Here is a 24,297-nt window from a genome sequence, read left to right as displayed (position 1 = left end):
GAACAATATGGATATATATCACAAAAAGAACAATATAGTAATTTCTGGAATTTTTTTATTCATGTGAAATCTTCAGAGCACGGGTCCAACTTCATAGTAGGATATACTTAATACTTGACAGTGTCTGGCAGTATAAACTTGCAGTTCACGATGGTAAATGAATCAAGATACCAGCTCTGTAAGAACTACTGGGACTCAGTAAAAATATGTACACATAGTGTACTGATATCTTGGCTATTCAGTAATATAACAATTAAGTATTCCAAAAAGCATATATTTTGAAAGGTAGAAATAAAAAAGTCTTGCTTAAGGACAAAATAAATGGTATCTGAGATGATGTTAAAAGATTTATTTCAAAATAAATCTTTAAGTTCTTAAAATTTATTTTTCATAAAATAAAAAAGGAATCCAGATTTTCTCCTTTTGTTTAGAATAAAAATTAATCATCAGAAAGAGGGACATAGAGTACACTTTTAGTAACTAGAAAATACATATAATTGAACATTTTAGTGAGTTACATAAAATGTTTCAGTCGTGGAGTAGTAACCTGGGCATTACCGACAGAGCAAGTAAGACACAATTCCTCTTAATCTTCAACACACATCTACTATCCTTTGCCACAGCAGAAAATAAGATTATGATGTCAGAGTTTCAGAAATTCACCTGATGAAACTGTCCTCACATTGCTACTTGTTTATATTCAGGAAGTAACAGAAGTAAAAAAGAGAAAAGAAATGACACTCAAGTCATAAATGTAAAACATACCCAATATGAAACATGGTCATTATCATCAATACAGATGTTCAAATTCCAAATGCCTTCCTCACTCTCATTCCTTTGCTTTAAAGTGGAACCAGGCTATTCTAACCCCTTGCAGTTTCTGCTATCAAATGTGAGATGCATGAGGGCAGCAGGTCCCGTCTGTTTTCTTCAGCACTGTACATGCAGCACCCTGCACAGTGCCTGGCACAGGGGTGACACTCAATAAAGACCTGTGCAATGAAGAAAAAAGAAATACAAGAAAAGCCAGTGATCTGGGGACTAGGATGGGAGTGGGGAACAGAAAACAGAACAAGTGAAAGTGAAATAACGGTTGTAAGAAGTCACTCACATTGCCATATTGAAAGAAATTTAAGTAGAACAATACTGACATCATTTTTCTTTAATACTTACAGCCACATATAAGGGCTTCACTAAGCCTTAAATTCCAAAACAGTTCCTAATAATTTAAAAGCAGCATTGAAGAATAATTTTTAAAAGGCTTATTAACTTGCTATTTTGTAAAAAAAACTTGGAAAAGGTTTGTATAATGAACTCATTTGGGTAAAAAGATATATGCATAAAATCTTCTGCAAGAACATAAGAAACTATTAACAGCGGTTTTCTCTGGGAAGGACTGGAGGGCCTAATGCAGAAAGACGGGAACTTTTCTTTTTCACTTTATATGCTTTTGCACTGTTTAAAACTTTGTTTTTCAAGGGACAAGTATATTTTATAATAAAACTCATTAGGAGAAAATGTCTAATTTCTAAGTATTTTTGAAATTCAGGCAGAAATTTAGAAATTATAATCTTAAGAATATATTGATGATTGATAATACCGGTTAAAGTTTGCACTTCCTACTTATTCCATCTTTACTTACCAAAGCACAAAAAAATATACTTAAGAAAGAAAATTTCCAAAAGCTGAAATCACAAACATTTATCTGTTGATTTCTGTTAAATATTATCAGTGATCTTTATTATCACTGAATATGTTTACATTTAGGGTTTTCAGGTTTTCCAAAAAAGGGAACTATTATATATTTAGTGGAACCAGGTACATGACAGACTCAAAAGCAAATAAACAAACAAAACCTAGTTGCTCATTCTAATAATACTATAGGCAACCCTTTATATAATTAAAAAAAAAATGATCTCATCAAGAAGATGTGGTATATATATACAATGGACTACTACTCAGCCATAAAAAAAGACAAAATTGTCCCATTTGCAACAACATGGATGGGCCTGGAGGGTATTATGTTAAGTGAAATAAGCCAGAAAGAGAAAGACAAACACTGTATGACCTCTCTCATATGTGGAATATAAACCAACACATGGACAGAGAAAACTGTATTGTGGTTACCAGGGGCAATGGGGGCAGGGGTGGTGGGCACAAGGGGTGAAGGGAGACATATATATGGTGATGGACAAACAAAAATGTACAAGCCAAAATTTCACAATGTTATAAACTATTAAAACATCAATAAAAAAAATGATCTCAGTAGAGATATAAATATAAGAATATCAGAAGATTTTATTATAGGTGGACTGTCCATAAAATTATAAATTGTCATTTTTAGCTCTCAGTTACTGTTTTTACTGGTGATACACAATTACAAAACAACAATTTAAAAGGTATGATTCTGGGGCCGGCCAGGTGGCACAAGCGGTTAAGTGCGCACGCTCCATTGCAGCGGCCCGGGGTTCGCCGGTTCGGATCCCAGGCGCGCACTGACGCACCGCTTGTCAAGACATGCTGTGGCGGCATCCCACATAGAGTAGAGGAAGATGGGCATGGATGATAGCCCAGGGCCAGTCTTCCTCAGCAAAAAGGGGAGGATTGGCAGATGTTAGCTCAGGTCCAATCTTCCTCACAAAAAAAAGGTATGATTCTTGAATGATGGTGTATATACCAGAAAGTTAATAATAACTGACCTTCTAAAAAATACGTGTCTGTGGAAAAGCTTTCAAATGAACAGAATTTCAATTATCCATTCTGGGACTTGTACCAGCATTCTTTGATGGTGGCTCACTATAAGATATTGTATTGGAAATCTGTAAATTAAGCAACTGTTTCTTATGATATGCATCATTTTCCCGGTTGGCATGTTCATCTAGAGATTTTCTTATACAGTTCTTTAGTTCGTCAATTCCTTCTCCGGTAAATGCAGAGATGGGGATGATGTGTTGGAACTCTATAGTCCTCTCTGGAATCATGTTCTTTTCAAATAAATGCAGAAAATCTGAAACAAAGAACACAAAACTAAGCTGATTTTCATTGTCTTTGAAAGTAAATCAAAACTATGTTAGAGGTTTAATTTGTGAACCAAGGAACCCAAAACTTAGCATTTTTAATTCCTTTTTTCCTTCTTTCTCTAATAAGCTCTCAGAACCTTTGGTTTTTACTAGTGACAATGGTAAGATTCTTGGCATGTAATAGGTACTTAGTAAATATTTGTCAGATTAATATATTTTAAACCAAATTAAGCACAAAAAAAGATGAATGACAAAAGATGATTTACTTAAAGAAGCAATAAATTTTGTTTTGGGGGGGTTCAATAAAGTGATTCCTGATTTGGGATATTCTAGCTTGCCTCAGCACACAGGTGGCCTTTAACTGCCCTAAAGTGTAGGCTTATCGTCACTGATGCTAGGAGCCATGCTAAAATTGAAAAGGTGCAGGCAGAGCTCAAGAGGAGATCATTTCAGATGCATCCAAACTATCACCCCACAGGGGCCAACAGCTGTAACATTACTTTTGCCTCTTCCCTGCCACCAAGGCAATGGGAGAGAGGATAGCATACTCATGGAATGGGTTAACACTGATACGAACTGGAAAGGCTGGACTGAAAGAGACTGGACAAGCCAACATGGAGCTTAGTTTCTGAGATTCATATGCCTCCAAGGAAGTCCAGAGAAGCTAACTCAGGAATTATCACTGCCCTCAGTCTCTATTTTGTTTTACAATGGTCCAAAATAGCCACAAACTCTTGAGTTACTCTCCATCCTGGTGCCTCCTCTGAAAATTCTCTTTCCTGCAAGGCCAACTAGCAAACAGATCTAATGACCTCATAAAGCAAATGACATTAAAGAATAAAGACTATTCACTTTACTAATTCCAGGGAATATTTATATCCCAAAAGTAACTTACTAATTCAGGCACAGCTCCGATATGTAAATTACACAGGGGAGAGATTTTTAGAGGGGAGAAAGGATCTTTTGATGCTATCTGCTAGTCTTAGTACACTATAATTTATTTTCCTCAATTTTTATCCCAAAGGTAAAAACAGAGAAATTAGTAATATTTGAAAACATATTAGCTATTTGCCATCCTCCATACTTTTTCCTCATTTGTGCAAGAGGTTCTCTACTAAATTCAGAAAAATGAAGGCATCATCACTGTAGGATAGAGTGTTCCGCAAAGGTCAATATTCAGAACTATGGAGAGTCCCTTACAGTTCCTTTACACAAAGTGGTCCATTTAGGAACAAATTTCAAACAAATAAATCCTTTTGGAATAACAGCATCTATTATTCTGTGTCACACATACATAGGTACTCAGCTTCTTTTTAGAAGATTAGTATTCTTCAGAGACCTACAGAGCTGGCAGTGCAAAGATACACATATCTTTAGAACTATCAGCTCTGTTTTTAAATTCATGGTGTACTAGGGAAAGGAAGTTCTAGAACTTGTTAAATATGTTACTAAAATGAAAGACTTTACAGGTAGATGCTGACATTTTCCTCTTCTGATCTAAATCCCACGAACTCTTTAAGAGTTGGCCCAGTTTAAGTTTTACTTGTTCAGCTCAAATTAATCTTTCTCTTCTTTCGTCTCTACTTACTGTCCATATCACATATTCTGAAACTTGATAATAATTTTCTTACAATGCTATTTAAATGTGTCATATGGTGTGTGTTCTTTCTCCAAACATACTTTTTTTTTTTTAATTTTATTTATTTATTTTTTCCCCCAAAGCCCCAGTGGATAGTTGTATGTCATAGTTGCACATCCTTCTAGTTGCTGTATGTGGGACGCGGCCTCAGCATGGCCCGACAAGCGGTGCGTCGGTGCGCGCCCGGGATCCGAACCCGGGCCGCCAGCAGCGGAGCACACGCACTTAACCACTAAGCCACGGGGCCGGCCCAAACATACTTTTTTTAAGAGTAGCAACTGTCAGTTTTCTTTTCCACTGATTATAGCTCTTAGCACTCTCTGCACATACTAGGTATTCATTAAATTGGCATTAAATGAATGAATGGGTTTACCTTTAGGATTCTGGAGTTGGTTCATCAGTACACGGAATTTATCTTGGGCATTTGGCAAGTCCATTTTATTAACTGCCAGGAGTGCAGGTTTTGTCTGAAGTTCCTCTTTGTACAACTCCAACTCCTTTAAATCAAAAGAGAAAAACCAAGTAATTTTATTAAAATATCTATATAAATTACCTATTTAATAATGTCTTTCTTTACTTTATAGGGCCTGGGTAATCTAGAGCCCATTCACATCTCTGAAATGCAGTAAATCCCAACAACCACAGTCCCAACTAATTAACAAAAGAAATTCAAAAAATGCTTACTGGTTAGGTCATGTGTTAATATATTCTAGCTCACATGACATCCTACAGACAGTTGTGATTTTGTGCCTAGAGTCCAGATATTTGGACTTCTATTAAGTACACAGATAAAATTCAGAAGTAAGTAATGACAATTTAATGCTATGCCTGTATTATTCCCAGAAAAAGTAAGTGTGCTTAGGAGTAAATCTTTGTGACCACAGATTAGACAATGGTTTCTTAGGTACGACAGCAAAAGCACAAGCAAAAGAAAAAACAGGAAAAGGAGACTTCGTTAAAATTTAAAATTCTATGCTTCAAAAGATATCCTAAAGAAAGTGAAAAGACAACTGATAGAATGAGAGAAAAAATTTGCAAATCATATTATCTGATAAGGGACTTATATCCAAAACGTAAAGAACTCTTACAACTCAATAATAAAAAGACAACCCAATTTAAAAATGGGTAAAGAATCTGAATAGACATTTCCCCAAAGACATACAAATGGCTAATAAGCACATGAAAAGATGCTCAACATCATTAGTCACTAGAGAAATACAAATCAAAACTATTATGAAGTACCACTTCACCCCTACTAGGATGGCTAAAATAAAAAAGACAGGCAATAACAAGTGTTGACATTAGTGTGGAAAAATTGGAACCCTCACACAATGCTAATGGGATTGTAAAATGGTGCAATGCTGCAGCCACTCTGGAAAACAGTTTGGCAGTTCCTCAAAATGTTAAACACAGAGTTACTACATTATCCAGCAATTCCACTCCTAGGTATATACCCAAAAGAAATGAACACATGTCCACATAAAAACCTGTACACAAACGTTCACAGCAGCATTATTATAATAGGCAAAAAGGGGCAAAAGAAATAGGATAAAAACAAAGTCCTGGAGGTAAACAACATCATGCTGTGTTAGAGAGAGCATATGGCTGGATACAGAATGTAAGGGGTGGCGGGAGACAGAGACAGACTGCTAGGTAGGAATCCAGACCTCATAAACCTTGCCAGACCTCATAAACCATGTTCAGGTTAGCCTTTAGCCTAACAGCAATGAGGGACCATCAAAGGGTTTTAAGCAGGGAACAAACATCAGCTTGGCTCTTTTACAAAGATCACTCTAGCTGCCATAAAAAAAATGGACTGGAGAGAAGTGAGATTGGAACCACGGAGACCAGATAGGAGAGACTTAGAACATTTAAGTGAGAGGGGCTGATGATTACACAGCGTGGATGAAGACAAGTAGATGAATTTCAGAGAGATTTAGGATATAAAACTGACAGAGCTTGATGTAGGCTGTGAGAAAGATAGAATCAAGACCACCACCCAGGTTTCTGGCTTATGTACTCTAAGTAAAGTTCTGGGGGAGGCTGGAGAGTTTAAAAAAAAAAAAAGTTCAGTTTTATACATATTAAGTTTGAGAAGTTAATGGGACATCCGATCAAACATGTCCAATAGGCAGCTGGTCTGAAGCACAACCAAAAGATCTGGGTACAGATACAGATTTGGCAGTCATCAGTATATTAACGATAAATGAATGCTACTTAAAGAACGAACAGAAAAGAGCCTAAAAGGTAGACTGACAAGTAGTCTAAGAACTAAGAATAAAAGTTCAAGCAAGAGATAATCTGAGAAATATGTAAGAGGAATTTGGAATCAAGGAAGGTTTTATCAATTATGATAGTTTGAGGAGCAGGTGAATATTGAGGAACTGGAGATAGCAGTTTAGACACTGACATCAAAGTTTTAAAAAGTACAGGCAGAGTATATATTTATTCTAATTATTACACGTTATTTCGTACAGTCCTATGTGCCTACATGCTAAACCAGATACAAAACACAGTGAAACAGAAGACCTACTTTTGTAAGCAGTATTATGGTTTCAAAGGCAGTTCTGTATTGAGTTTGGGAAGAAAGCTGAAATCCAGAAATATCAACCTTAAAAAAAAAGGGAAAGAGACGGCCTTGAACATAAGAACAACAGCTATACATTTTATGTTTTGAAGTGTTTTACTCTCTCAAGCTAAAAATAATTTCTTAAGCTATACTCTATTGATAATTTAGTAATTCAAAATAAGTAAGAGAAATTGAGGTGTTAAGATAACTATAATTATTCTGATAAAATGACAGTATTAAAATAAGAAACTAGTATAGATAAGACAATTTATACTAATATAGGCAATCTCATATATAACTCTAGCACCATCAAAGAAGTAGCAAAGAGATACTATGTAATATAGAAGTATGCGGAAAATCTTAAGGAATTAAACCTTGATAAATATGGCCAAATTTACATGTGATATAGTAAACAATGCCATTTCCATCCCCATATTATAAACAGACTACTTACTGTATTTGAACCCCATCTACACAGACTTAGTGGAGTAACATATGCTACTACTTCATCTTTAAATCTTATTAATATAAAAAATTTCTAGGAAAACTAAATTCATTAATTTTCACATTCATTTGAACATTACACTGATATGCATTTGACTTACAATAAAAAGTAGTTGTTTAGTTCTTTCTACATGCTTGAGGAATTTGTGGCCCATTCCTTTGTTCATATGAGCTCCTTCTATTAAACCAGGAAGATCAGCTACTGATATCTAATACAAAGTTAAACGGTTTGATAAAAAAGAAAAATACATGAAAACCACACATACTATTACATTAAAAAATTTTCATATTTCAATTATAGACAGTTCCTAATTTGTGATTACCACTGCATCTTTATAAAGCCAAGATATCTTTATAACAAAATAAACGTATTACAAATCAAATCCTTTGTTATCAGAAATTAGAGTCCCATTTTTACTTATTAATCTAACAATCTAGGAATTTTAGGGATTAGTTTAACATTTATTAATCTCATAAATTCTCTTTAGAATTCCATAAATTATATTGTTCAATATGAACTTTTCACAGAATTTCAACTTTCTGAATTCTTAAAAGTATACAAGGATATTAATTCAGCAGACATTTACTTAGTATAGTTCTGTAGTTTTAAGTTTTAAATTCTATATGTAATTCATTACTTGGCACCCCTGTTCCTTTTCTGTTCACACTCTACCAGGAGGACTATTAACCATTCTTAAAAAGTAAAGGATATAGTGTTCCTAAACTCTTTTTGGAGGTAATAAGAGTTATTAACCATTATTCTACACTTTTGGTTTTCAAACCTTACTGCGTATCATAATCATCTATGAACTTTTATAAACTACAGATGTCCAGGCCCTACCTCCAAGGGATACGGTTTCAAATCTCTGGGTCCCAGGCTTCATTTATCATCGTGTTCTTAAGCCATCTAGATAATTCTGATGTGCAGTGAGGAATGAGAAGAACTGCTCTACACACACAGCCAGTGTGGATAAGGATTTCAGGGTTTTAAAGGAAGTTGTGGCTGTGCCACAAAGCAGTGTACACAACAGAGATCTCATGTCCTGAAATTTTTTTTGGAAGTTCTCTACTGATTTCCCTTAAAAATTACAAACAATGTTCTCTTTTCCTCTAAACACTGTTTGCTATATTCTTTTTATCTTGTATTTATAATTTTACTTATTGTTTAATATTCTATATAATTGCTGAAGTTTTTAAAATTTTTTACTGTTATATCACTATTATAAATGAATATAAATCTTCTATGTCTTTTGAATTATATCAGTGGATTATATAAAACAACATTGATACAGCATCACCTTAAGTTACATTAGAGTTCACTGTTGGTGTTGTACAGTCTATGGGTTTTGACAAATATATATATTTGACAAATATATATGACAAATGTATCACCATTATAGTATCGTATAGAATATTTTGATTGCCCTAAAAATCCTCTGTGCTCTGCCTACTCATCGCTTCCTTCCCCCTAATCCTTGGCAACCACTGATCTTTTTGACAAACTGGACCTAAACTTTGAAAGAATAAGAAGTTAAATTCTTATACAGTATTTTACTGATAGTGCTCAGCAGAATTGATTTGATCATGGCTTCAATGATCAAAAACAAAATCCTGCTACTTTTTTTTCCCATAACACCACAGAAAGGGTCAAATATTATAAAGTCCAAGTACCAAAAACAAGTACTTTCACTTCTAACCAAGTGTTTTACTTTAAAAACACCCACCTGTTTGAAATCATTATACATAATCTTTCCAAGTTCAGGCTTTAATGTTGTAACTAAAAGAAAAAACAACAATAAATTAAAGCTAGATAAAGGCTGGTACTCTCAAAATTGTCTTAGCTTTATGTATAAAAGACTTCTTTTCTGTGAACAATTTAATTCAGATTATGTTCTCATCTGTTGAAATGGACGGTACAATTATCTCTGTTATTTATGATATACCTGGAAGAGGACAAATATAGATTTTTATAATCTGCATAAGCATAAATCTAATCTAATTAGTGGGCCTCAAAGTTCCTCTGTCACACTCTAAAGAGCACAGTAAAGGTGTTGGGGTAGGGGACAGAATTTAGGTCTGTGGGTAAAATTTGTCTAGTCCTTTCTCATTCAGTTATCCCCAAGTCTCATCAATCCCGCACTAGCCTCTTTCCTATGACTTTTTGCTTTTCTTCCTCTTTCCTTCTCAAGAGTCCCCCGTATTACAACAATATTGGCCATGTAATTTATAGCAGTTAGTGCAAAATTAACTCTACTTTTTTCAGACATTAATTTTAGAAAGGCTTAACTTTATTTTCCAGGTTAATGTCATTCTGTGCCTTTGTGTTCAACAATGGCAGAGATCCTATCATATTCATTCACTACTCTTAGTTTTAGCTTCCATGTCTCATCTAGCTACTGCAAAAGCCTACTAAGTGTTCTTCCTAGATCCATTTATGTCCCACACCAATCCATTTTCTGTATTAGATGGAGAAAGATCTTCTGAAAAGCAAATCTAATCATTTTATCCCTTGCTTAAAAGGCTATCAACTGCTCTTAAGATATAAAGATCAAATACAGCCTATGTGATCTATATGATATAGTCTCCACCCACATCTCCAGCCTCATGATTCCCTCTTTCCCTTCCACATGTTCTCTAGACACACAAATTTACTCCCTGCCACCACAGAGCCTTTCTGTACATGCTATTTCCTCTGAATGAAAGACCCTTCACCTTCACTGTCTGTCACTGATTAACTCATATTTATTCTTCGTATCTCAGCCCCAGCATCACACTTCCTCAAAGAATAAAGCAGTCACCTAACTCTTTCATAGAACCATATCATATTTCCTTATATTCATTACTGAGATATGTAATAGTCTGTAAGCTCAATAAAAGTCAGAACAGTATCCGTTTCTGCTTACCATTCGTTGTAACCCCAGAACCTACTGCAGTTCCCAGAAATAAATACTTGCTAAATGAATGACAGAATTCATCTTTCCCTCCTTAATATTTATCACAGTTCTTGACAAAGGGTAGGTGCTCACAAAATCATAACTAAACCAAATAAATGATTATATAACAGAGAAACAAATGTAACAAAGCGTCTAACAAGTACTAGGAACTTTGCGGAGGGCTATAAAGGTTTCAAAGATCAATGGGAAATGCCCGTATTCTATCTGCCAAGAGTTTTCCAACTAAGGCTACCCTCAGAGTTGTCATTTTATTCATAATTACTCAAAGAAAGATCACTCTTTGCAAATTTACCTCTACACATTAAAATACATACAAATTATACTTACATGCATAATCTGCAATTGCAGGCTTTGCGTGAGATATCTGACTTAACAAAGAAGATTTTCCAGCATTTGGGAATCTGAAATGAGAAAATGAAGTTATACACTACAACAAATATCAGTATTTATACTTGCTTATCTCTGAATTACTAACATTTCAGGAAGCAGATTTCTTGAATATTTCTGAATTAAGAACAGAATATAATTTAAAATAATCTTGAAAAACTTGAGGAACAAAATATACTTATGAAAAAGGTAAAGATAAATCCATGCTGGACACCGAAGATGTTTCAGTATTGAGAGTGGATAATTCAAATTACGAAAACAACAACAACAACAAAACTTGTACATCATAGAAAAATAAAAAGAAATAAAAACATCTGCAATCCACTATCCCTAGCCAAACACTAACAAAATATTACTTATTGTTTTATTGATTTTTTAAATTTTATACGGACATTTTCAAATATATACAAAAGTAGAGAGGAGTTATGAATCCCATTTAGCCATCACCTAGCTTCAACAAATCCCAATATACTCTCAAGATACTTTTTTTAAAGCTGGTTTGTTTGAATAGGACCCAAATAAAGTCCGTATGTTACCATTGGTTGATACGTCTCTTAAATTTCTTTTGGTAAAGGCTTCCCCTTCCATCTTGTTTCCCCTTTGCAATTTTATTTTTAAAGAAACTGGGTCATTTGTTCTAGCGCGTTTCTTTCCCACAGTCTGGATTTTTATGCTGACAGTCCCCCATGATATCATTTAACACGCTCCTTTGCCCTGGATTTTCCATAAACTGGTAATTAGATATAAAGCCTAGATAAGATGCAGTTTTTATTTTATTTTTTCTGAAAGACTATTCATAGTTGATTGGCCTCCTTTTTAAGCTGAATTATATAAGGTGAATACCTTTCAAAGGTGCTTTGTAATTCACTTAACTAATTTCCTATTGTTAGGCATTTAGGTTGTCCCCAATTTTTTAATATTATAAATAATATTGTAAAAAATATGCGTACAGCTAGAAAGACATACACCAACGCTAACAGTCATCTCTGAGTGGCGGGATTAAAAGATAACTATTTTTTTCTTTCTACAAATGAGCATTTATTATTTGTCTAACTTTTTTTTCTAAAAACTTTAAACACTGAAATGACTCTCTCCTTGAACCTTTACATAGATCTTTAATCTCTTTCTCGATATAAATTTCTAGATGAGGAAATACTGGATTAAAATACATGCTCATTTTAAAGGCTTTGATTTTATTGGTAAATTTCCCTCAAGAAAGGCCTATCACGCATGAAAGAAAGTACTAGGAATGGGGGTCACTTAAGAGATGATTTCCTAAATTTCATGCAGATAGTTTCATTAAATTTATCCAACAAATGGGAATGTAAACTGGTGCAGCCACTATCGAAAACAGTATGGAGCTTCCTCAAAAAATTAAAAATAAAAATACCATATGATCCAGCAATTCCATTTCTGGGTATATAAATGAAGAAAATAAAAACACTAACTCAAAAAAATATACGAACCCTCATGCATATGCAATATGCACTGTGGCATTATTTACAATAGCCAAGACATGGAAGCAACCTAAGTGTCCATCGATGGATGAATGGATAAAGAAAATGTAGCATATATATACACAATGGAATACTATTCAGCCATAAAAAAGAAGGAAGTCTTGCCACTTGCGACAATATGGACAGACCCTGAGGGCACTGTCCTAAGTGAAATAAGTCAGACAATGAAAGACAAATGAGTACGATCTCACTTACATGTGGAATCTAAAAAAAATCAAAAAAACAAAAAATCGAACTCATAGATATAGAGAACGATTGGTGGTTGCCAGAGGTGGGAGCTGGGGGTGGGTGGGTGGGTGAAATGGGTGAAGGGGGTCAAAATGTACAAACTTCCAGTTATAAAATAAGTAAGTCATGGGGGTATAATATATAGCATGGTGGTTATAGTTAATAATATTGTACTGTATATTTGAAAGCTGCTAACAGAGTAAATTAAAGTTCTCATCACACAAAAAAACAGATTGTAAGTATGTGTGATGGATGTTAACTAGACTTATTATGGTAATCATTTCACAATATATACAAATATTGAATAATTATGCTAAACACTTGAAATTAATATATGTCAATTATATCTCAAGAAAAAAAATTTACCCAACAAATATTTACTGAGCATAGATGTATATCAGTCAATATTCTAGGCACCAGAAATATAGCAACCAATGAGACAAATGTGATCCCTGCCTTCAGATGTTTCATTGAAATTTGAGAAAGCTCTTCTTTCAAAACTCTGCCAAACTTTCATTTGGAATAATGGTGTAATATTTCAAAAATATTAGTTTAGAATTCTATACAAATTTATAAGCTCTTAATAGAGCTCTTTTAACAAGTTTTCTCATTAAAAAATGTTTCTATAATGAATTTAGAATAAAATTATGTGAGATTCCTTAATTACTCGTTTCCCCTCGAAGTACAGTATTTTCTTACATCCTGTTATACCCAAGCTCTTGTAACTTTTTCAAAAGCAAATTGTAGCCACTTTTGTCCATGATTATCACTAGTTGGACTTGCTTATTTCTTTCCAATATCCTCATATGTTCAGAACAGTGAATAAGCACAGAAAAATGCAAGCAACTATTTCCAAAGAGATCAAAGTACAAGAAGAAAAAGGGTGCTAATGGATGAAGAACAGATACTTGAAATTTTTCTTGAAAAGTACCTAATGAAAATTTTAGAGGCTGAAATCCAACCGACACAAAGATCAGATGTGACAACAGCAGTACAAGTGTATTACTTATGTGATACCTTTCTTCTAAGGTTCAGTTCATTCCTTAAACCAGCTAAAAGGATATCCACTTATGCTGGTACTCCCATTAGTAACTTTTTAAGAACAGCTGCCTAATTTAAAAGCAATAGAATACATGTTAAACATTGTGCTTAAGAATCGTGATGCTTTAATTATTGACTGTAATTTCAAGTCCACTTCTGTAAAGCTTAGTATTTCACTATACATAGTCTCCAATAAATTGGCAATACAACGATGATGACGACAGCAGCTACCATTCATTCATTGAGCATTCACAAATCCAGAGCATGTGTTGTGCTGCAAATGCAATATCTTACTCATCAACAACATTTTAAGGTGAGAATTATCTCCATTCACTATTGAAGATGAGAAAACAAAGGTTTAGAGAGACTGTACAAGTTGTCTAAGACCAGCCAGCCAGCCTCCAGAGGATTTGAGATTCTAACCCAAACAGTCTCACTTGAGTCCCCCATCCCCATCCCACCTTTACTACTCAGACTTGCTAGGCTCTTCTTAGTCTGTAAAGTTGTCTCTGTGGAACCTGAAACACATTTTTCTACCAGATAAGAAAGTGAATGGCTGGATTCTCAGTCTTATCTAAAACCCTATTAAACCCATAATATTCCTGAAAAATACATAGTGTTACAAAACCTATGATGCATAACCCTCATAACTATGTTTTATTGAAAAAAAATAAATGCGAATGGCAAGCGTGAATGCCATGATCACATCTTTCCCTGTTACAACTTCAGCAAGAAAGGGGCCTCTGTGAACCGTAAGCCACTACTGGTAAGACCTAGACAGGCATAGAGAGAGGTGAGGGATTTGGACTGAAGAGTCTGGTAGAGAAGCAGTGAGAGAAGTGGAGAGGAAGATGAAAGAGCTTAGAAACTATGGGAAGGAAAGGAATGGAACTGGCAGTTTGGAGTAGGGCAGCAGTTTTCTCTACCTTTTCCTTAGGCCTTCATCTGACCACTGTGTAACGCTGTAGTGGGGCCAGGGAGAGGAAGAGAGAGAAGAAGGGGAGAAATGCAAAGCTGAAGTTTTCCCTTCCTTTATTTACTCTCTATCTTGCTATCTCCCTCCCTCCAGTCAGGAACCAGCACTGCAAACCCTACAGCTAAACAGCATTGTTTGAAGAAAGAATGGAGGCTGGTGGAAGAGGACAAAATTGTAAGGTCTACAGTACTGAAAACGGACACTTCTTAGCAGAGTATGAAGGAAAGGGAAACAGTCATAGCAAGATCCAACTTGGTGCCAATAGCAGGTAAGTCTGATGACTGAGATTGTCTGTACTGGCCTTTAGCCATCTCATTAATGATACCCTCAATACCTCTATTAAGATTTGTAAGAATATTGTAATCACTTTTTCCACTTCTTTTTGTTTTATTCTATACACTTTTCAAAATGTGGTTTGTTTGGATTTGTAATTTTATTCCTTAATATCTGGTAACATTCTTTTACCTTCTTATACTACTGCGTTTGATTGATTTTTCTTTCTTTATTCATTTTCTAACATTTCCACTGGCCTACTCAATTGCTATGAGCTTTGACAAATGAATAGTAACTATGCAACTCTAGGCTGGCAATATGAAAATAATTACATTTAGCAGCATATTCTCAAAGTTCACAAATTCCATAAACTAGAAATAATGCTGGCCCCAAATTACCATTTATATTTATCTCCTATTCATGAACTATCTCTCTGAAAGTATTTAAAAAAGTATAAAGATAAAAATATGAATGATACTTACCCCACTAGGCCTATATCAGCTATAAGTTTTAGATCAAGGTGAATAACTCGTTTCTGGCCTTTCAATGGTAAGAAATTTGTAAGTAATTTACCACCAAGACCTCCTTCAGCTACCAAAATTCTGTCTTTCTCGTTATTGAGTTCTCCTTAGAAAAAGAGATAAAGATACTTAGAGCAAAAATTAGTAAGTGGAGCTAATCACTAATGACATTTTTCTTTCATAAACAGATGCCAGGAAATTCCAATTTAAAAATCTAAAGGGCTAAACAATAGGATTAAGTTTCTATTAAAATTTTGGCCCTGGAAAAACATTTTTGTAAGCAGTTGAAGAGACCAATTACATGTTTTAAAAGCAAGTAAATACTCATATCTTCAAAATAATATTAAATCTAGCAGTTAATTTTGAACAACTTTTAAGTTTTAAAAAGCTCTTTTATAAATCAGCAGCTGAAATAATGTTTAAAAAAAATTCTGAACCTCAAGAGGTATTGAGCTATTTCCCACAGCTCCCAAACAATTTTAGAAAATGTGCACATTTTTCAAAACCTAGGAATCTACGTACACTTACCTATGATTTTACCATTTTCATCAGTTACTGAAATACCCACAGGTACAGGAATTTCACAGTCCTTTCCTTTGGAGCCTTTCAGTGCACTAACTCTACAAGAAAAAAAAAAAAAACCTAAGTTAAAATAAGGAAAACCCACTAAATTAAATGGTTTATGCTTCAAGCAAATATAATAGTTTACCAAGAAGACTAGCAACCAACTCTTCTAATGCAGATGTTAAATGGCCAAATATTAGAGGAAAAAAATAAAATTATCCCTAATTATTTATTTGCATTTTAGACTACCATATCCCAACAAAAATAATATTAAGTAATGATTTAAGTTACCAAGCTAGCCACCAAAAGTCATTTCAACTCATAATGAACTAAGATATTGTACACCTGAAATGAAGAGATCATTGCTGCAACACAAATAAACTAGAAAAAAAGGAAAATCCATTGAATAACAAAGCTCTTAAAAAACTGACCTCAGGGGCCGGCCCCGTGGCTTAGCGGTTAAGTGCAGGCGCTCCATTACTGGCGGCCCGGGTTCGGATCCCGGGCGCGCACCAACGCACTGCTTCTCCGGCCATGCTGAGGCCGCGTCCCACATACAGCAACTAGAAAGATGTGCAGCTATGACCTACAACTATCTACTGGGGCTTTGGGGGGAAAATAAATAAACAAATAAAAAAAAATTAAAAAAAAAAAAAAACTGACCTCAAAGGAAAGTACTTTAATTATATGAGGCTCATCTGGCTACTCTCAAACTGCTCATGAGAGAATAAATTGATATAAACTTTTAACTAGTAATTCCACTTCTGGGAATTTATCCTAAAAAAAAAAAAATTGACCAACCATGTAATCTACTATACACACAAGGATGTGTGTTGCATTGTGACCTCAACAGTAAAAAAAAAAAAAAAAATCAATAATTATCTAAATAGATGAATGACAAAATAACTTATGTTATTTCCAACATTACAAAACTATGCAGCCATTCTGAACAATTTTCTGGCATGGAAAAAAAAGTTAAGTGAAAAGAGGAGGTTGCAAAATATGGTGCTCTCGTTTTTGTATCCCCAAATTTTATATACATACACATAGTTACATTTGCATTAACATACAGAAAAGTCTTAGAAAAGTCAAGAAAAGGTTAATAGCGGTTATCTCCAAGTAGAATTATAGGTGGTTGACCTTTTCTTTAATCCTTTTATTCCTCTTCTCCCTGATTAGGTTAAAATTCCCATACCCACCCACACGTCAGATCTCATTCATAAGATTTTTCACAGTTATAATTTTCCATTTTTCACATATTTGATTAATGTCTGCTCTCCTGCTAGACAACTGTAAGTTCCACGAAGGCAGGGAATATATCAGTTTAGATCATCATTTTATCTCAGACATCTTGTACAGTGATTGGCATATAGTAGATACCCAATTAACATTAGTTGAATGAATGAACTGGATTGACAGAAATGGATGAACTCAAAATATATTAAAGAAAATTTAGATAAAACACTTCTCTTACTGGGATTGTGTGTTGCAATTTTTAGAATGTAGAGGTAAGACTTAATTTCATTCTTATTTGTTATTGCTAGTGAACTTTCTATTAAAATATTATTTTATTAAAAATTTATCACAAATTTCAAAAGAACTTTGAAAACAGCTTTTTAAATAATTGAAATGGTATCTGATAATTTTCATAGTTAACTAAGCATAAACCAATTTACTGGGAGATGATATCATGATGAACAAAAGCAGTCTAATTTTTAGCAGACATTATTAAATTACCTGAAATTAAAATTTTACTCAGTTACCTATATTTTGGAAGTGGTGCTTGAACCAAGTCTTGAAAGGGGAATAGGACTTTGCCAGACAATCAAGGCAGGAAAGGATGTGTTGGCAAAGTGAATATATATACACACATACATGCACTGGATTAGGAAGAAACAAGCTGTGTGGTGAAATAATAAACAGTTATTTCTAGCATAATCCTGGTACAAGTGGGGTGGTGTGCTGTGAGATAAAGACACTGCAGTCCAGATCACGAAGAGCCTGATACGCTATATTAAAGAGTTTGAATATTATCTTAGAGTGATGAGGAACATTTAAGGATTTTAAATAGGCAAGTGACATTAATAAACTGGTGTTTTAGAAAAATCACTCTAGGGATAATTGGATAAAGAATGGATTGGAGGCAATGACTGAGACTGGAGACAGGAGACCAATTTGGAGAACACTGCAATATTTCAGAAACAATGAAGGTCTGAATGAAACCCTAGCCTGTACCTATCTTTCTAGTCTCACGTTCCTCTACATTCTATGTTTTCTGCATTCCAGCCACACTGGCCTTCTTTTAGTGTCTTATATACTGGTATTTGTCTTCTATCACTGGGCCTTCATTGTTCATGTCGTTATCTTTCCTATAATGCTTTTTCCTCCCCTTCACCCAGCTCGCTTCTTTTAATCCTTTACATTTAAGTCTCTACATTCTAAAAATTGCAACACACAATCCCAGTGAGAGAAATGTTCTATTTAAATCTTTCTTAACATTTAAACATTATATAGCATCTTTAGTATACCACTGATCTGAACACAGAATAAAGTTAGAATTAGAGCAACCTGACTTTTCAAAAGAAATTATAAAATGGTAATTCTAACAAATATAGGGCTCTCAAACTTTGCCCTATAAAACAGTTCCAGTTAGACTATTCATAAAACAAAAATGCTCAAAAGAAATTTAAGGGGTTTCTCCAAGGATTCCTTTACCAGCAGGGGATGCTACTGGATATTTTGGGCAGGATAATTTGTTGTTGTTGGGAGTATTCCTCACTCTGCATTACAGAGTGTTTAGCATCCCAGCCCCTATCCTTTGCTCACACCCATCCCCTAAGTAAGTGCCACATTCCACCCTCTTGTATTGTGACAAATAAATATACCTAGACACCTTCTTGGGAAGGGGAAAGAAAAAAGGGACATAATGTCTAAACTTTATACCAACACCTCCTAAGAAATAACAGTAGAATGAGAGAGGCCTGAGGAATTATAGCCTGCATTTTGATGGAAGCTTTAAGAATTTTTTCATTTTCTTTATAAAGAAAGAAAAAATTCATCTCATCTTTTGAGGCCAACATAATATGTTCCACAGAAAACAACAAACATTAACATAAAATAAAGGGAAGGTTTTTCCGTCATAGAGAGAAGACCGAAACAGAAACAAAAGGAAAACATACAAGAGATGTACCCGTGAAACAGGCTCTAAATTTTAAGCACTGCCTATGAGACGCTGGCAAAACTATTGGTGGTGGTGGGGTGGAGTAGCACAGTTGAGATTTGAGAAAGGATTACTAAAGATTGTCAAAGATAATTTAAGAAGAAAACAGTGGGGATTCAGACCATTTTCTGTTTCTACAGAGGAAGTGCAAAAGAATATAAAACAGACATTGGGAGAAGAAAAGGATACAACATTTAAATGCTCCAAAACATTCCTTAGTACCTTTTATCTTTACTAGAATTGAGACAAATATTGTCAACTTTTGCTCAGTTACAAATACAAGGATATAATTTCCTTCAAATTACTAATTAAATATTTAGCTCAATTTTTTTTTCCTTCCAGGAGGGGTTAATTTTATAAAATCAGTCATTCAGTAAATACTTACCGACTATTTGCTCCTTCTCCAGCAACGAACCGTTTCTGAGGATATTTGTCTTTAAGTTGTTTTAAAGTCATTCTGTTACGGGCTACAACCCAAACGTCACCACCTTTTCCACCTTCTCCACCTAAACGAGGGTAACCCATTCCACCACTTCCTCCTTTGGTGAAGAGTCTGAGGTTATCGATGAAGTTTCCATACTTGGAGAAAGAGAGAAAGAGAACATTTGTATACCAAATGTACTTAGCAACTTAGAACTCCTTTCTAGTACTTTGTTGCCACTAAAACTCCTAAAATAAAAAAATCAATAATGGCTTTCTATATGCCAAATCCATAGTCTTTTCTCAGCTCACCTCCTGCCTGACCTCCCTTTCCCATTTGATTAACTCTCTTAAGATCCTTCAATTACCCACTGTTGTCCCACCTACCCTCAAGGTCTCTGACATTAGCCCACTTTTCAGTCTAAACCTTCTCCCCTGGGTGATCCCACCCTGTACCAGTAACTATCACGTAGGTGAGATATTCTCTATGTCCAGTCTGTTGAACATCTCCACCAGGATGTAAGCTTAATAGTCTAAAGCAACTGAGAGCAAGATCTCTATTTAATTTATACCTGAAATTTCTCAAATATGTAATTTGTTCTTAGGTATTAGTTAAAAGGATAAGTCCCCTCAAATACAACATGTTAACACGACAAAACCAAACTTTTCCCCAGGTAAATTCTGTTACTCCGATGTTCTCTCAAATAACGGAACCACAGTTTATCTACTCATTGAGACTGTATGGGAATCTTTGACTATACCTGCTTCTTTTCCCAAAGCCCTACTGACTGTATATCTCTCCTTTCTGGTACAACTGCCCTAGTATCTTGACCATAACATTAGCTCCTAACTGGTCTTTCAGTGTCTAGTCATTCCCTCCTCAACACATCCTTCATCTCGCGGTCTATTTTTCTGAAATATTTTCAGAGCTATTTTTCTGAAAATGGATCTGATCTCTAATCATGTTTCTCCCTACTCAAAAAATATTCATTGTTTTTTGCTTTTTATGAAATAAAGTCTAAGTTTCTCAGTACTATATTCAAAGCTCTTAACCTACCCTTCGTTTCATTTTCATTCATTCAATCCCTCCCATCTCCCCTTCCTGTTTTTACTACATGATAGACTGTCATGTCTCCATGCCACTCAGCTTGTGCTTTTCCTCTACTCACAATGTCATTTGTTCTATTCTGTCACAAACCCACCTGAATGTCACATTTTCTGATGTCTTAATTTCTCTAATCAACACTTACCACTATCTTTGCTGGGCTCTCAAAGCAACTGTATTATACCTCCACTATTACACTTTTGGAATCTTATACTGCATTTAGTGTTTACTTCTGTTTCCCTCACTAAATCAAGAACTTCTTGCAGGTAAAGATCCTATGTATTAACCTCCCAGACTATCAAAATTCCTTACAGACTAATTTCTTAAATTCATAATCTTCTCATCTTTAGTCATTTAAGATAGTTCTAAGTATCAAAAACATCTGGGAACTTTTTTCAAAATACATATAGTCCACTGACCATTCTGATACGCTCTAGAGGAGGGGATGAGGGTTGGTTTTGAACCAGCATATTTAGTCCAAGTTCCCCTACTGATTCTGACACAGTCTAGATCTGAGATTGTGGTGGATGGGAGCACAGCGAAGATTCAAAGTGTAGGTTTTCAGTTGAGTATGCAAATATAGCCACGAAATAGAATGTTGTAAGGGAAAAGATGAACTTGAGGACTAGCCAGAGTATTTTTCTCTGAGGGTGAAGAACTTATGCTTTGAACCTGCGAGGCTAGATCAGAAACGCATCACATACAAGTGAGCTGATTCCTCCCGCAAAATGACATCAATAGGAAGTAACTGTTCTTGGCAATAAGGCTACACAAGCAGCCCTTAATAACCTACCGACAAAAAAATGTAGTAGTTTCTTTTTTAGTTGAAGAATTAGTTATCTCATACAAGTACAACCCTTCACGAGTCTCTTTTGACTAGCTATTTTCTGGAAAATAGAAGGTTAGATAAAGTACAATTTCACTTGGAAATACTACTGACCGCGCCTCTTCCTCCAAGAAGAAGAAAACTCCTGTTTTTAAAGTTCTGTTCAAAGTTTGACACATTTTTTACCGCTCTACATTCGTCAGATTCAGAGGTTTAGAAACCAAACTTAAAAGGAATATCTCACTCTCCTCGTCTGCAATAAGGTAATGGCCAAACTATGATGTCGGCAGGTTTCAAAGAAACGTTACTAGTAAGGCTCTTAAAGAGGTTTTTAAATTTGAAGCAACTGTAAATTTTCACAGAAACGATTCTAAAACCAGCACTGCACAAAAAGTGGCCTAAATTTCTTGCAACAAGGCAAGCCAATTACATATTTTCGTTTACTGATGAAAAGTCGTCTTTAGAAAGCTCTTAAACAGGCTATCGATATTACTTAAAAGAAGAAGAAAAAAAAACTATTTGAGCCAAAAGACAAAGTCAACCCTGCAGTCCACATATGCCATATTGTGTATCTAAATGGCAGGCAGGTCCCCAGGTCCTCATCCCAAGTCACACAATTCCCCTGAAGAACCTCAAACCCTGCCCTCCCCAAACTGTCCTCACCGCGCCAGAGAGACACACGCTTCTCACCCCTCCCCGGCCGAGCCTGACTCCCGAAGGGTTGGAGTGGAGAGGACTATAGTAGAACCAAGGAGGAAAGAGGCCCCAGAAAGAAAAAGAGGAGGAAGGGAAGCGAAGCAGAAGCAGAGCCTCAGATGGGGCTAGAAGCACCAGACTCCCGGGCTCAGGCTGAGGGGCACCAGTCACGGACCTTTCTGAACAACACACAACTGCAGTGCACCATGATTGCGACGGGCCGGCATCCACTCCCGCGCAAGGTGTAGGGACTGAAGAGCCGCGCTGCACTTCCACGTCACCGCGGGTCGCGCTCGCTCTTTTCCCTCTGCACGCTCCAGTGGAGACAGCCGCATGCGCCGTATGGTGCACGCCCACGGGGACAGGCGCAGGCGCTGTGCGGCGCGCCCTACGCGGAGGTGGAGCAAGGTGGTCACTGTTGAGGGGCACAGCTGCGTAAAACACTGAGAAAATGTTGAGAGGCGCTGTGGCAGGGGACAGTCGGGTGCAGAGTGGGTACATCAGGAAATAACATTTTGAATAGGATGGCACTGGCGACTGACCTGCCTTGTAGGAATTTTTAACGCTAATTGAGGAGTAAAAAAAAAAAAACCTCCAACAGACAATAAAACCAAAGGCGCAAAAAACACGGAAATTCAACTGGGAAAGAAGACCCCAAAAAGCTGTTCATTCATGGACAGTTGACTAGTCTCTAGTAAAAGCTCCCAGGAGCCAATGAATTTAAAACTTGTGACACAAATGTCAGGACCTGAGGTCTGTAAGACGCTCGTTTTGTTCGGTGGGGAAGGAAAATTGTCTTCAACTGTTTGTCAGCGAGTAGCTTCTTGGAGTCGGGTAGGCAAGAGTCTATGCACCTCTCGTTGAGACGCGCCTTTGTGAGGATGAGAAAGAGATTACCTTTCCTCAGCCTGGGCAGGACCAGCAGAGGGTGGCTGGATCTCAGCCCGCCCCACTCCCCTTCTCAGGCCCTCATGCAGTGAAAAAATGCCCGCAGCCCTACTAGGCGGCCCTGCACTACACTGCCAGTCTTAGATTCTTTCTTAACCACTAAGACTGTTAGTTTCTAGAATCCCTTTCACATTTCTACCCCTCGCTTAATGACAATGATTATTTGGAAATAACAAGATGTGAAAACTGTCCCTCTTTGTCTTGATTCCTTTGCTGCTACTGAACCTCTCTCTTCCCCACCAATCGATAAAGCTGTAATTGTCATTTAACTTGTGATGATTAGGTTGTTACTGTGTAGATATTTAGTTTAACCTTAATAATATTTGCTGCCATTTGGATTACTGTCTTTACTAGATCTTTCTATTATGTCAGAATGATGTTGAGACCCATCTATTTATTTATTTTCTAAGGTTTATTTTCTATTAGTGAACACAAGCCCAAACTGTTTTCTTTCGCGTGCTATATACATGGGAAAATGATAGCAAATAAAAAATAAATGAAAAATTGATATAAAAACATCCCAAAATACTGAGGCACATTATGTACTATAAACAAAGGAGAATATACTTTTCCTTGAACAAAATGTGGTCAGAGCCTAAGGTATTGATTACAGCTCTGGTTACCAGATAGTAAAAGAAACATGAAACTGGAAATTGTCCCCTTTAAAATGTGCAGCTGTTACCTGGCCCACAGACCCCCTTAATAAGACATTAGCCACAACCCTGCTCAGAACAAGCCTAACATGTTATCTTCAGTTTATGGGAAACCACAGCGAGAAGAAGGAGCAGAGAGCTGAGACATGCAGTTGAGACCAGCCTAAACCAGTTGAAGGCAACATGGTGGTCCACTTGGACCTGACATAGTCCCCTCAACTAGATATGCTCACTGT

The 24,297-nt window shown here is 35.9% G+C and overlaps 1 protein-coding gene across 3 annotated transcripts; it reads right to left on the bottom strand.

The window, feature by feature from the left end:
• Window positions 1-365: 365 nt before the first annotated feature.
• Window positions 366-22,761, bottom strand: GTPBP10 (GTP binding protein 10). Of its 3 annotated transcripts, XM_087417438.1 has the most exons (11): window positions 22,636-22,761; window positions 19,799-19,992; window positions 16,158-16,249; window positions 15,591-15,735; window positions 11,014-11,087; window positions 9,457-9,509; window positions 7,834-7,941; window positions 7,193-7,270; window positions 5,033-5,156; window positions 2,700-3,007; window positions 366-992 (listed from the first exon to the last, which is right to left on the bottom strand). In XM_087417438.1, exons 1-10 carry the CDS (start codon window positions 22,666-22,668, stop codon window positions 2,748-2,750), a joined length of 1,161 nt encoding a protein of 386 aa, XP_087273564.1. In that variant the 5' UTR covers window positions 22,669-22,761; the 3' UTR covers window positions 366-992; window positions 2,700-2,747. The 3 variants fall into 3 exon arrangements, with proteins under 3 accessions (XP_087273564.1, XP_004431478.1, XP_087273628.1); XM_004431421.3 differs by having other exon boundaries at window positions 366-3,007; XM_087417502.1 differs by having other exon boundaries at window positions 366-3,007; window positions 15,591-15,732.
• Between the last annotated feature and the right edge of the window lie 1,536 nt (window positions 22,762-24,297).

This window comes from Ceratotherium simum, chromosome 1, assembly GCF_057802395.1.
Source record: "Ceratotherium simum simum isolate JZ-2026a chromosome 1, ASM5780239v1, whole genome shotgun sequence".
Lineage (NCBI taxonomy): Eukaryota > Metazoa > Chordata > Mammalia > Perissodactyla > Rhinocerotidae > Ceratotherium > Ceratotherium simum.
The sequence above is the reverse complement of the archived record's forward strand: the minus strand, read 5'-3'. Positions and strand labels throughout refer to the sequence as shown.

Bases quoted from the DNA above. Each gene is read 5' to 3' on its own strand.
- GTPBP10 (XM_004431421.3), bottom strand. From the start codon at position 22,668: ATGGTGCACTGCAGTTGTGTGTTGTTCAGAAAG. The intron at 9,510-11,013 runs GTAAGTATAATT...TTTTTCTTTTAG, and splicing joins TGCAATTGCAGATTATGCAT to TTACAACATTAAAGCCTGAA. The intron at 3,008-5,032 runs GTAAACCCATTC...TCTTTGTTTCAG, and splicing joins CCAACTCCAGAATCCTAAAG to ATTTTCTGCATTTATTTGAA.